Raw genomic sequence first — 12,416 nt, forward strand, 5'->3', positions numbered from 1 at the left:
GAAAACGAAGCCGCTTTCCCTGGGAGTCCCTTCGACGAAGCCGCCTTTCCCGGAGAGCTCCCTGCGGAGCGGGAGGGGTGCGGCACCGCCTCCCGCCCACGGCCGAGGGCCCCTCCTGCGGGGACGGGCCGAAGCGGAACCCCGCCCCGGCGGCGGTGGGGAGGGAGGAGCGGGAAGAGGGGGGTGCTGCCGGCGGCGCCCCGCCCTCCCCCGGCCGGGCGCTGCGGAAGCGCAGGTGGCCGGGGCTGCCTCCCCGTCGGACCCTCGGCGGCGGGAGGCGGAGCGAGAGCCCGGGCGAGGCGGCATCCTTCGGAGCGGCCATCGCCGCGCCTCCATGGAGAAGCGGGGCGCGCCGCCGGCCGCCCCCCCGCGGGGCCCGGTGCTGCACATCGTGGTGGTGGGCTTCCACCACAAGAAGGGCTGCCAGGTGAGGGGGCGCGGGTGCCGCTCCGCTCCGCTCCTCGCCCGCCGGCGGGCGCCCCCGGTCTCCCGCCTCTCCCCGTCGCTCCTGCGCTTCCTCCCTGCCTTCCCCCGCGTCCCCTCCCCCGCGCCGAGCGGCGTCTGCCCGGCTGCCGCCCTCAGCCTGCGGCGGGGCGGCCCGGCTGCGGCCCCGCGGGGAAGGGGTGAGCCCCTGCGGGAGGGGGCGCGTCTGATGGGGCCGGGGGCCCTTCGCTTTAGCCCAAGGGCGGGTAAAGGAGCGGTTTGAAACCGGCGGGGCGCCGGGAAGCGCGTTAGGGCCCCCGTCGGCCGCGGCCTCCCGGTTCCCCCGCGGAGGGGGCCGGGCGGGGCCGGGGGTTCCCTCAGCCCGGGGCCGCGGGGCGGGGGCCGCCGGCGGGGCCGTGACTCAGCCCGCTGCGGGCGGTTCGCGTTTATGGAGCTGCGTACGTGACCGCTGCCCGTCGCCGCCGGGGGGGCGAGGCGGGGCGAGGGCCGGCGGGGCGAGCTCCCCGCCGCCGGCCGGCCCCCCGTTTTCCTGCAAATGCTGGGAGACGGCTTAAATCGTGGCACCCGCATCTACTGTGAGTCGTGCGTGTTTAAGGCATTCGGAGAGACAATTAAGAGAAAAGCAAATTATTTTTTTTTTATTAATCTACCTTCCCTTCCTGCCGGCGCGGCTGGGCAGCACCGCGTTGAACTCTCACAGGTACAACCCGTACACAGACAGCCTGATGGGCCCAGGGTGTAAGTCCGCCCTGGATTGGAGTTTCCTTTGCGCCTCTCTTCCCTTCTTTCATAAATGCTTGACTGCTTTGTGTGGCCTGTAAGGTAGAAGGATTTTATGTTGTGTATTTCATAACTATTTTATGCTCTGATTATTTTTTTTATTTTAACCCTTGAAACACAGGATGCTGTTGCCCGGCTGGGCTGCACAGAGAGTTGCTTTGCTGTGTGACAGGAGCAGATAGATACAATGTTGGATTTGCACTGAGTCTTTTTCCATGGAGCGTTCTTAGTCTTTACAAAAATTGCCAAAACAATAATGAATGTGATGGTTGTTGTTGGACAACAATTGGTTTGACACAAACACATTACATACAAGGTAGCAGAGAGTTAAATAAATATTTGCTAATGCTTCAGGAAACAAAACAAACACAGCACGGTAACATGTAAAACAATTCCTCGTACCAGCAGAGGCGGAAGCAGAAGTGCAATAACTCATCGTACGCATTCTTCCATCTCTTTTTCTGAAAGACCTGTATGGTTTTGTAACGCATCCTTTCTCCTCAGGGTGTCTAGGGGCTCTTCGCATGTGGATGTTCACAGGATCAGTTCCCACAAAGTAATTCAATCATCTAGGTTGCAAGGCTTGTAATATTTATTAGTCACTTTCTTGTCAAAGACTGTTCGGAGATGAGCGTTAGTTGGGGGTCTGGAGGAGGAAGAGTGCAGAGGTAGCTTTTGTTGCTTCTGTTCTTTTGGGGCCTGTATTTCTTTTCTTGTAGTATTATGCAGTGTTGATACAAAGCAAAAATAAAAAACAAAACCAAAAAAAACCCAAACTATAAATTAGTAGCAGTGAATTTTATCTTGCTGCTAGTAAAATGTTTTTAGAAGTACATTTTCAGATGTTGTCAAAAATTCGGTCAGAATACCTCTGAACCAAAGTCGTCTTTAAGTATCTCAAGAAATGAACTGGAGAAGGTGGAGAGGAAGGTGATTGGGGGAGGGGACGGTGTAGCTGTGTCACAGGGAGAACTACAGGAGTATAATGACAGTTGGTAGAACCACAAACAGCCAGGCTTCCTAAGGGAAATCTAACCAGAAATCTAATTTTAAATATATTCTACCTCTGACTTAGCAGATTTGTTACTGAACTATAAAAATAGTTTCCTAAAAGAACTGGAGGCAGGCAGCTGCGCAGCTATAGCCTAATGAGTTTGACATCAGTAGTATGCAAGGCTCTAGAGAATTTTTAAAGGAAAGAATTAATTAACAACATGAAACTAAGTAGACTGAGTCCTGTGGGCATTCACTAAAGATAGATCATGCCTGACTGACCTGCATCCTTTGTAAGAGTAAATGATTGATTTACTTTCTCTGTAAAAGAAACAGTAGCTCGAATCGGCCTGGAACTTGATAACTGATCACGCAGCACTACAAAAAAAAAAAAAAAGTTTTCAGGTTTTTTTAAGGTGTTGATACTGGAGAATTAGTACAAGAGCTGGTACTTGGTTGCAGAACAGTATAAAGGAGAGGAAGCAGCAGATTAGTGTCAGAAGAGGAACTGCTGGTCTGAAAGGTGCTTGCAAGGGGTGTTTCTCGAGACTGAATTTGGGCCCACATAAGTGGCGCTGGCATCGTTTGCACAGTAAAATCTAACTATGATGAGCAAACTTGAGGACTCAGTGTTACAAAGGAAGACTGGAATGTCATGCAAGAGCTGGATGATAAGGAATGCTGGAATGATACAAATAGGGTTCATTAAGAAGTCATGCAATAGGAATGAATAATAACAGTACAGGCTTGGGAATTAACATGAGGAGATCTCTGGAAGAGAAAAGAGGCCGCGTATGATCAAGGATAAGTCACAAAAGTGGTGTGATTTGGAGGCAAGAGTGGCAATAAATATACTCCAATAGTGTAGTAATGTGTTTATTGATGCATAAAAATTCTGATCCACCTTTCAGAAAAATGGGTTTGGATTCTCTTTGTCACTTCCAGCAATGGATGAGATAGTCCTTGGGCAGTCTGTTTTCGAGGAGAACATAGAAGAGTTTGGCTGGGTAGGCAAACAAAATGGATTTTGAGGCCGTATTCATATGAAGACTGTAAGCTGCCTCTACAAATACAGGAACATTCTCCCGTTTTCCTCTCCTGCCTCTTCACAACTGGAAAGGAGAGGTGGTTGTGTGGTAAGCTGAAACAGGGAACTGAGGTGACCAAAAAGTAAGCCTTGTTTTGGTGGGTTGTTTTTGAGGTGCTTGGTTCACGGATTCTGTTTGCCAAGTGAACATCTGCAGAAGACAGCTACATGGGCACAAGACAACTAGTATGGGGGTGGAAAAGAGTGTCTCTTGAAAGTGGCAGCCTGGGACTTCTCTTCTTGGTTTTCATGTTTAATAATGGCCTTTGAAGTACTCATTGAACCACTGCATTAAATGCAGTTGTATTCCAGGAGACTGTCAGAAACTGAAAAAATAAGGAGGAAAAACGAACTGTTTAATCTAAAAGACAGTGCTGGCACAGAAATAAGTGGATATGAACCGTCTGCAGACGCGCTGCAGATTGCATACAAGAAACTACTAATTGCAGAAAAGCAAAGTTCCAAACCAGCTTTCAAATGGCAGTAAGTCAGAGTGAATTTGGGGAGCCTAAGATCAAGAGATCATCCAGCTAGCCTGCCTATCGTAACAGGAATTTACCTGGTTTGCCTGACAAGGCTCCTTTCGGGTTCTGTGTTTCCATCTCTGTTTTCTCTGGGGTCTTACTAGGAAACACATGTGGAGTCAGATACTTTGATGGATTTCTTGATGCTAGGTGTTTTCCTTAGCTGGCTTTCCCTCTGAAGCTGTATTATGGAAGGAAGGGGATAGAAATACATGTGTGGTGTAAAACTGATGTGTACAGAGGTGCGTAACTTGAAACTGAGCTCTGACATTCTGGATTCTCTGGGACTGCTGTTGGTAACAGATGTAATTGGATTCTTATGCATTCTTAGACAAGTGTTGTTCTGGTTAGATCATGATGTCTGAAGCGTACAGCTCTTCCTGTTGATTAACTTACAACATAAGAAACGTTTAACCTATAAAGCGAAGACTTTTCTGTGCAGTTTGGAAATTTATAGGAACATCTTTTTCTTGCGCGGTCTTGAAAAATAATCCATAGGCATTTGTTTACCAAAGAGAAGACGAGTCAAGGAACCGGGACGTTTCTGTGTGCCTTTTGTTTGATAGCACGAGCGCGATGATTGTTCCACGTGCTCCTTCCGGGGGCCCGCTGTTGGACCGTGGGTCTTTCTGCTGGGTGAAGCAGGATTATATATAAGACAAAGTGAAGACTTGCTGTTCGTATGTTGTTTAGTCTGAGGATGCAATTTCCTCCGCAATTGTTAAAAACATGCTGAGGAAGCAGATGGGCCCTTTACTATTCCACTGCCTGGCCTGGCACAAGAAGCCCCATCTTCTCTTCATGCTAGGAGGCTTGGAGGCTATTGCATCTGAGTAAGCTCAGGCCCTGTGTCACCACCAGTCAGGCCATACAGAATCTCACTTCACCAGGGGCAAGGCCCACCTTTCCTGCACTCGGGGTCCTGAGCAGTTCTGCAGATCACCTCTGACCTTGTGCAGTGGGTGACCATTGTCTCACGTATCCTCTCAAGGGCTTGACTACCTTCCAAATTGCTCCTGACTTAAACATATGCATTTCCAACTGTGTTGTGGAAAAGAAAAAAGTGTGACTAGTGGGGAAGGTGCTGTGTGTGTCCTGGACTGCTCACATTGCCAGTCACTTTTGTTTGCTTGGGATCCTTGCTCTGTAAAATAACGGCAGCTGATCTTGACCCACTCCTCTGTACACCTGTGGGGAACGACATTTCAAACTTGGTGTCACAGACATGGGAGTGGATTACTGTAAATACCGAAAGGCATATTCCTGTGGGATCCCAAAGGTTGTCCTAAGGATCTTCAAAGTACTTGAACTTTTTAACGTAAATGTGATGATGGCTTTCTCGAAAGGAGTGTCGGAGTTGCCTGTCTGTGCTGGTGTGTTTTTGTGTGGACTGTGTTTGAAGACCGATCCCCCTGTCTTGCCTGACCGTAGATTTTCTTCCTGGCATGCAAAGGAAACTTAAGACCAGGAAGGAAAGAGCTGATACCTTAGTCTTAGAAAAGAGCCTGAATATGATCTTTGAGAGGGAAGGATGCCCTTCCTGAATTGTGTATGTGCTCCTGCTGTCATTTGGGAGCTTCAAGTACTTGAGCTCCGTAAGGTAATACTTGTTGCAATCTGCAGAAATCAGCACATACCATGGCCTGAGCAATCCGTGCACGTGGCCTTTTTTACTTATACCTAGGGAGCGTATGTCTCCAAGCAGACTTGTTGGCAAGTTAGGCTTGACTTTGTTTGCAGAAGTAGGAGATGTCTAAGGAAAGAGCAAGTCAGTCTGCTCATTTTGTCAACTCTTTTGAGAACTGCCTACATTTCCAGGTCTGCTGCACCTTCGACTGTACCACTTGTTTCAAAGAGGGAAATACTGAAGTTGCTCTCTTCAGTGTGTTCCACTGGCAGCCTTTCTGGAGGCATCTTTCTTTTCTTTTGTTAAGGTGAACACTTCTAGCCTGTCTCAGTCCCCATTTGTTTGCTTTCTTCTAAGACCCTGCTTTACTGGAGAATTACTTTTTTCCCATATTGATCTTTGGCAACCCAGGAGTTGCTGTGATTGTTAGATGTGCTTGATGCTCTTAACTGTGTAAGTGAAGGGTATGCTTTGTTGTCTTTAAAGTCCTTGTGTCTTTGTTTTGGGGGAGCACAGTAGGCAGATATTATGCAATTGGTAATCTTCTCTACTGACTAAACAAGATCTTGTTAAAGGAACAATAGAAACAAAAAATAACTTGAAAAGGAACTAGGCTGGAATCAAGCCGAAGGGCTTTGTTCTTGGCTCTGTTGATGATAACCTGTAAACATTAGCACAATTCCTTTGGTTTTGTTTCCTGCTTGTAATAATATTATTTAAGCACTTTAAAGGACCCTTATGAGCATGAAATCTCTTGATGAAGTTAATCATAGCATACATCGAGTATCAAAGATTAGTCTGTTGTCTAAAATATGTGGATTTGCTTATGTTCAACAGGTTGAAAATTTGAAAGAAGCTTTTAGCTTTTATTAGAAAGGCTACTCAAATTAGCATGGGATGCTAATCATTTTAAATACACAATGCATTGCTGAGTACACATGTAATTGCTATCTCACACTTCTGTAAACAGTACCACAATCTCCTGTGTAGAATGAATGATGTGTTCCACTCTTTGCATGTCTATGTAATCGACTTATTTAGTATTTTGTGTTCATTGTTCAAGAAAAACTCCCAGGTATGGTGGATTTTTTTGTTTTGTTTCTTTGTGTAGTTTTTCAAGCTTTAAAGAGCGTGATGCTTTGATAATCTTGCAGTTCCTTCCTTGAAGTCCAGGACAAGAAGTAAAGTATTTTTTTGAAGGATTCCATAGTGAATGTTTTCTCCACAGTTATCCTGATGTGTGAATTGAGAGATGGTTCCTAAATACCTATTTGCAGTTATGTAACACTTCCCATAGTCATCATCGTTAACTTTCATCTTACGATCTGTCTGTTCTTTGTATGTGTCATAACATCCAAGTAGTTATTTAAGCATTCTGGACCAGGAATCTTGACCTTTCTCTTGAATAAACGAATGAATGTGAAATCAATCAGTAAAATCTGTATTTCTGTACCTCTGTCGCCACCGTTCATCTACCTGTTTCAGAATGCTTTCAAATAGTAGCCCAGGCTCTCAGCACTTGTATAAAGGTGGCAACGTAATTGGCATACATATACAAGAGAGGGAGGTTCAAAGGTGTAAAATCCCTGAACAGAGGTCACTCCAATTGAAGCAAATTGGAACTTGCAAGTCTCAACTTTGTGTTCCCTGTCCTACTGCTGTCTTATTTTATGGTATGTGTCTAATTTTGGTAATCTGTCCCGTAGTTTGTATGTGGTGCTGAATTATTACACCTAGGCAGGCATGTTGTTTCTAAAAGCACTCCCAGAAAGTTGTGGATACAAGGTGTGAAAGCAAGTTCCTTGCCTGCTCTGACACACTGGGGGACAGGGCATGGGGCTGCCTGCCTCATTGGGCTTACCTAACGCAGAGCATGTTCTGTACTTCATGATGTTACTGTCTTTGTGTAGCTTCTCAGCCTCATACATGGTAGTGAGCTGGATTTGTCCGCTCTCAGGAGTAAATCTAATGTTGAAACTTGTGAGGAAGGAGCACGTTCACTAAGAGCCATTCTGAGACCATCAGACGTCCTGCGGTAAAGGACCTGAATGCTTGCTGGCTCATCAGACAAGGTGATCGCTCGCTTGGACTGCATCAGTTCAGCAGTATAGGCTATATGAATTGCACACAATGGTTGTTTCTAAACTGATGAGTAAATGCGCTTAAAGCGTGCCTACAGTCCCGCTACTCCATTTTCCCAGGAAAAGGAGGATTCACTGTACCGTTCGACAACTCCCTGCCAGCCCGCGTGGGCTCCTTGCCATTGGGAACCAGGGCACGCAGCAGAGCGGGGGAAAGGATGCGGGTCTGGGTGCTGAGAGGAAACGCCACCAGCCCCTGTAGCTGGCTGTGTCCATTAAGTGCCAGCGGGCGCAGCAGGTTGTGTGGGTGAAAAACTGGCTGCTGCTGACCCCAGTCTAAGCTAGCTGCTGTGCTGGGCAGACGTCAGGAGCAGAGCTGAGGGTTGCCATCTCTTGTTTCATTAAGGAAGCTGCCCTTTCTGGTACTTTGTATCTTAAGAGTTCATCCTGTATGAATCCTAATGTACTTTCTGTAAGACCACGAAGTCTTGTCTTGAGGGTACAGAGTTCCCTAGGCTGGAATGGTTGCAGTAGTATTATGTTCCTCTTCTGGGAGGAGTGTATGTGTGTGGGGTGGTTGTTGTTTACTTTCTTTGAGGAGACTGGTGTGAGCAAAAGTTCCAAAGGACAGGGTTTATGTCTGACTTGAACTGTATGACTATAAAAATAAAGTGTTAAGTAATTGCCAAGAGTGTCTAAAATGCATACTAGCATGACTTTGAAAACAAATACAAAGGTTTCAGTGTTTCAGGTTATTTTATCTTTTAAGGGCCTAAGAATGAAAACTTTACTGACCTAGTCAGAGTTTTTGAAGCAAATTTGAATGGTTATATTGTGCATCTGTAGCAATACAAATGGTGTCTTAGAACTCGCGTAAGTGGCTGCTCTACAGCTTTAGCGGTATGGGAACGTGAGGAGGTTCCAGTTTCAGGAACTGGAAGGATAGAAAAGACTATGCCCTACTTCTTTGTAATACATGGGTTTCTTTTGGTGTTATTGTGTGTGTATGTAATGGATTTTTAAATATATTTCTGTAAATATATATAATTTATTCTATGTACACATATTTATATAAATATGCGTGTGTATTATATATAGTTATTACACGTATACATATTTATATAAATACATGATGTGTATTTAAAAATCTGTTGTTAGAGGTCATTATATTCCTGCATAGGCATTATTGTTATACGGATGGGCTCTTCAGCTTGTAGATCCTGATCTGTTGGTTCTGTCATACAACAATGGGGAAGGTTTGTCATTTAAATCTGATTAAATTGTGATTTAAATAATAAATTGTTCTCAGTGCTGAAGGGGTAACAATGTTCTTAGATTTTCATTTGGCTGCATGCTGCAGTTGTTATGGTGATTCAGATAAAATCATTGGTGTGCTGGTTTTCTCTGGATCTGGCTATGCTAGGACTAATATATCAAGAAAGCTTCTTTTAAAAATCCCTACTTCGAGTGAAGAACAAATAGTGACTTATTTGAAATGAGGGATCAAGTGTTAGGTGTAATTTTAATCTGTTGGGTTTTTTTGGTCACGGCTGTTTAGCATTATATTCAACATCCTTCTGCTTTTCTTTCTTAAGTGAGAGAGGAAGAGTTGGTATCCTCAAAATGAAATGTGTTGAAATGATCTATGAAAGGAAAAGTTTTTCTAAATAGTAGTGTAATGAGCAGGTTTTGCTGATGTCCTTTTCTTCATTTGAAGCAATTGTTCTACCTAATTGTGCAGTACAAGCAATGGGAGAGGTCATCAAAGCAATTGTTCAGAGAATGGAATGGGTTCGCTCCCTGTAAATTAGATTCTGCAACTTACTGAAAGCATCTTTGTCTTTAACGTAGTACTGTCATTCTAAATATTTCAGATTTTCTTAGAGATTGGAGATTAAATCCTCTCTCTATTGAACGAATGGAAAAACTTATTTGGGTCTGGGTTTTTTTCATTTCTAGTCTGAAGACAAATCTTCCAAAATACCTGTATTAAAAGGAGAGCTTATATAGTGACTGTGCTGAGTAGGAGGGGTTAACTTGTAAGTGGAGTAGTTCAATCATGTGATAGTAGATGGAGTGGGGAGGATGGGGAGTTTATACTGGCTTGCCAGCACATTTTAAATTATCACTGTTTAGTGTTCACTGAGGATCTTACTGTGATTGCTAACACTTAACACTTTTCACAGATAAGAAAAACAACCTTACTGGAGCATAAAGTTCACCAAAAATTGATGCCAACTACCTGTCTAATGTTTGAGTGTGATAGTTCAGGTGGATATGCACATGTATTTTGGAAATTCCTCTTTTATCGATGTTCTTTTTTAACCTCTCTTCTGACTGTGTACTTGTAATTTAGTAGAAGAGAATATCAATGCATTTTTTTAAAGAAAAACTGTCATGTTAGTTCCTGAATGTAGGAACTGAAATACATTTTTCCTTGCCTGCATTTATCTTTTTTTTTTTTTTTTTACTGTGAGTTAATGAATGTCTAGTAAATTTATTCTGGCTAGGAAGTCCTTTTAAAGACAGGGAACCAGAACAGATTGCCTGGACTTTTTTTCATTCCACAAACAAGATAGGACTGTGTATCCGTAGGTGCCTTGCATCCAAACTGTTAGATTCAATACAAACTGCATATAAAAGGTTAGTTAACGCAGCAGAATTACAGAAAAATAAAAATGTCAGTTCCAGAAACCGAGTTGTACTTCAGTTTTTAGGGAGTTTTTTTAAATTATATTTTATTTTAACTTGGTAACTCATAAGAGTTGAAATACTTTGTGTAGTGAAGAGCACAGTTATTTATTTCTCCATTAAATCACAACACAATATTCTGTATTGATTTTAGTTCTGAAATCCATCAAGAGCTATCTGCTTACAGAACAAGATAATTTGAACAGGCAGAAAGCATTGCCATCAAAAACCCTTGACAGGCATAATCAATATTTCCAGCTGTAATGAAGATCCCTGAAACTTGGAAGAGTAAGAAATGAGTGGAGATTCTAGTTCATGTTTTATGTAGTTTATTCTGAAATCTCTGAGGAGTTCAGCTTTGAATTTGAATTTCATTTTGTTGAGGACTCTTTTTAATTCACTTGAGGAGACACAAATCTATAAAATCTGCTCTGGCAGTCAGCTCTGAAAACTTGCATGTATTTCTTTGTTCCTATTGACTACTGAGCTTTATTAAAAGACTTTATTTCTTATATTTGCAGGCATTTTTTGTAATGCATATATGTTTTGATGACGAACAGGGAAACTGAAGTACATGTTTATGTATGCACATGCATATATATATATGGATTTACATAAAAATCCATTGTATTTAAATAAAAAATGAGCCCCTCTTTCTTCATTCTGTGCCGAAGGAGAAAAAGAGCTGTGAGACAGGTCTCTTCTGTAGTGCCATCCCCCTGTCATGGTTGGTCTTGCATTTAAAGTGGAAGATGAGAAAAAAAAAAACCACTTTTTTTTTAAGTTGCCTTAACTAGAAACACTGTACTGTACAGTTTGCACACACAGGCTGAGCGAAGAATTTTACTGAGACTCCAGTTGTTCAAAAACCCAGAAGTGATAGAACTGAGATTCTCTCTACCCCGTTATTATCACTTTTGTACGTGTGCAGTGCTCAGTTTCAAGATTTTCAAGAACTGTGGGGTTTTAGCTTTTCTTTTTTTTTAAGGCTACTCAATGTTCTTATAATACTTTGGTTTTGAAATAATGTTTTTTTCTATGCAAAGGATTCCTACCTGCAATTGATGCAAGTCTGCAAATTGAGCTGTAGAAATCAAGCAGAATGTCTAGAAGATGAGGAACAGTTAGGGTGAGTTTCACCTGCATTAGTTTAGTCATCTGCAAGTTAGACTTAGAAGTCTGAGCTAGATCTCTTCAGGGACGATGGAAAGCAGCAGATCGGATGAATCATCCTCTGCAGGTGTCTGTTTTCTCTGACTATGCAGAATGCTTAGGAAAACTGGCTTGGAGATCTTGCTTTTTGACATGTAGTCAGCTGACATGAATCCCACCTGCAGTGACTACCTGGGAAAAAGTTTGACTTATCTCTTTGAAATGAAATCACTGGGAACTCTTAAGTCAGAGGAGGGGTGGAAGGAAGTTCTCCAGGGCATTTCATGCTGTCCTTGCTGTTGAATTGTCCTTTTTCTTTTTCCTGCTTCTTTGTTACTTCCACCCTTTCAGCGGTGGTACTTCTAAAAGCAGCGATCTATTAAACTACACAAATGTGATTCCTCCTTAGAAGCCAGGGTACTTCCTACATGGATCCTCTTGGGGAGGGGGAGGAATAGTATGTCATAATGTATATCAGGTCTATCATAAAGTATATATGTAAAATAGATTATTTAGGGCCACTTAAGCAATCTTAATTCTGCTTTATCTGAGTTTCGTGATCTTCTTTCACTTATACGTACACATGCATGCAGAAATCTCTATAGTAGAACACATATTTTTGAAAGTAGCAGACTAATGTAAAACAAGATTATCATCAGTGTCACTAATGCCTGTTCAGTTTGTTGGATTTGGAACAATTGGAGCCTGCAGAAATCCCTATTGCTGGGAGTATCTGATAGCAGCTGAGGTGTTGATAGCATATTGTGAGCTAGAACAAAGTAGTTCTTCAGCAAATTTCACGCTGTCAAAAGAACACAGGAGCCAGATCTCTCAGCTTTATTCGGGACTTTAAAAAGGAGTATTCCTTAGTGAATACATGTTTTTCATATAGCTTAAATTGTCCTGCCTTTCTTTCCTTTAAATATGTCTTCTAATTCATTATTTTGGTTGGAACGCAAAATACAATTTTAATTCTGTAAGTGCTTGGAAGCAGTGACGTCTTAGATTCTTACTTACAGTATTTCCTTGTCAGGAAT

General features: G+C 43.1%; 1 protein-coding gene across 8 annotated transcripts in view; it reads left to right on the top strand.

The window, feature by feature from the left end:
• Positions 1–205: 205 nt before the first annotated feature.
• The window catches only part of AVL9 (AVL9 cell migration associated), a 43,308-nt gene continuing 31,097 nt past the window's right edge, over positions 206–12,416 (top strand). For all 8 annotated transcript variants that reach the window (XR_014228844.1, XR_014228845.1, XR_014228846.1 and 5 more), the window contains exon 1: positions 206–427. Coding sequence is in view for 2 of the 8 variants with exons in the window: in XM_082318103.1 (XP_082174229.1) it covers positions 335–427 (93 nt within the window). In the remaining 6 variants the exon portion in view is untranslated. The remainder of the gene's footprint in view (positions 428–12,416) is intronic.

This window comes from Platalea leucorodia, assembly GCF_965183815.1.
Source record: "Platalea leucorodia genome assembly, chromosome: 1".
NCBI lineage: Eukaryota > Metazoa > Chordata > Aves > Pelecaniformes > Threskiornithidae > Platalea > Platalea leucorodia.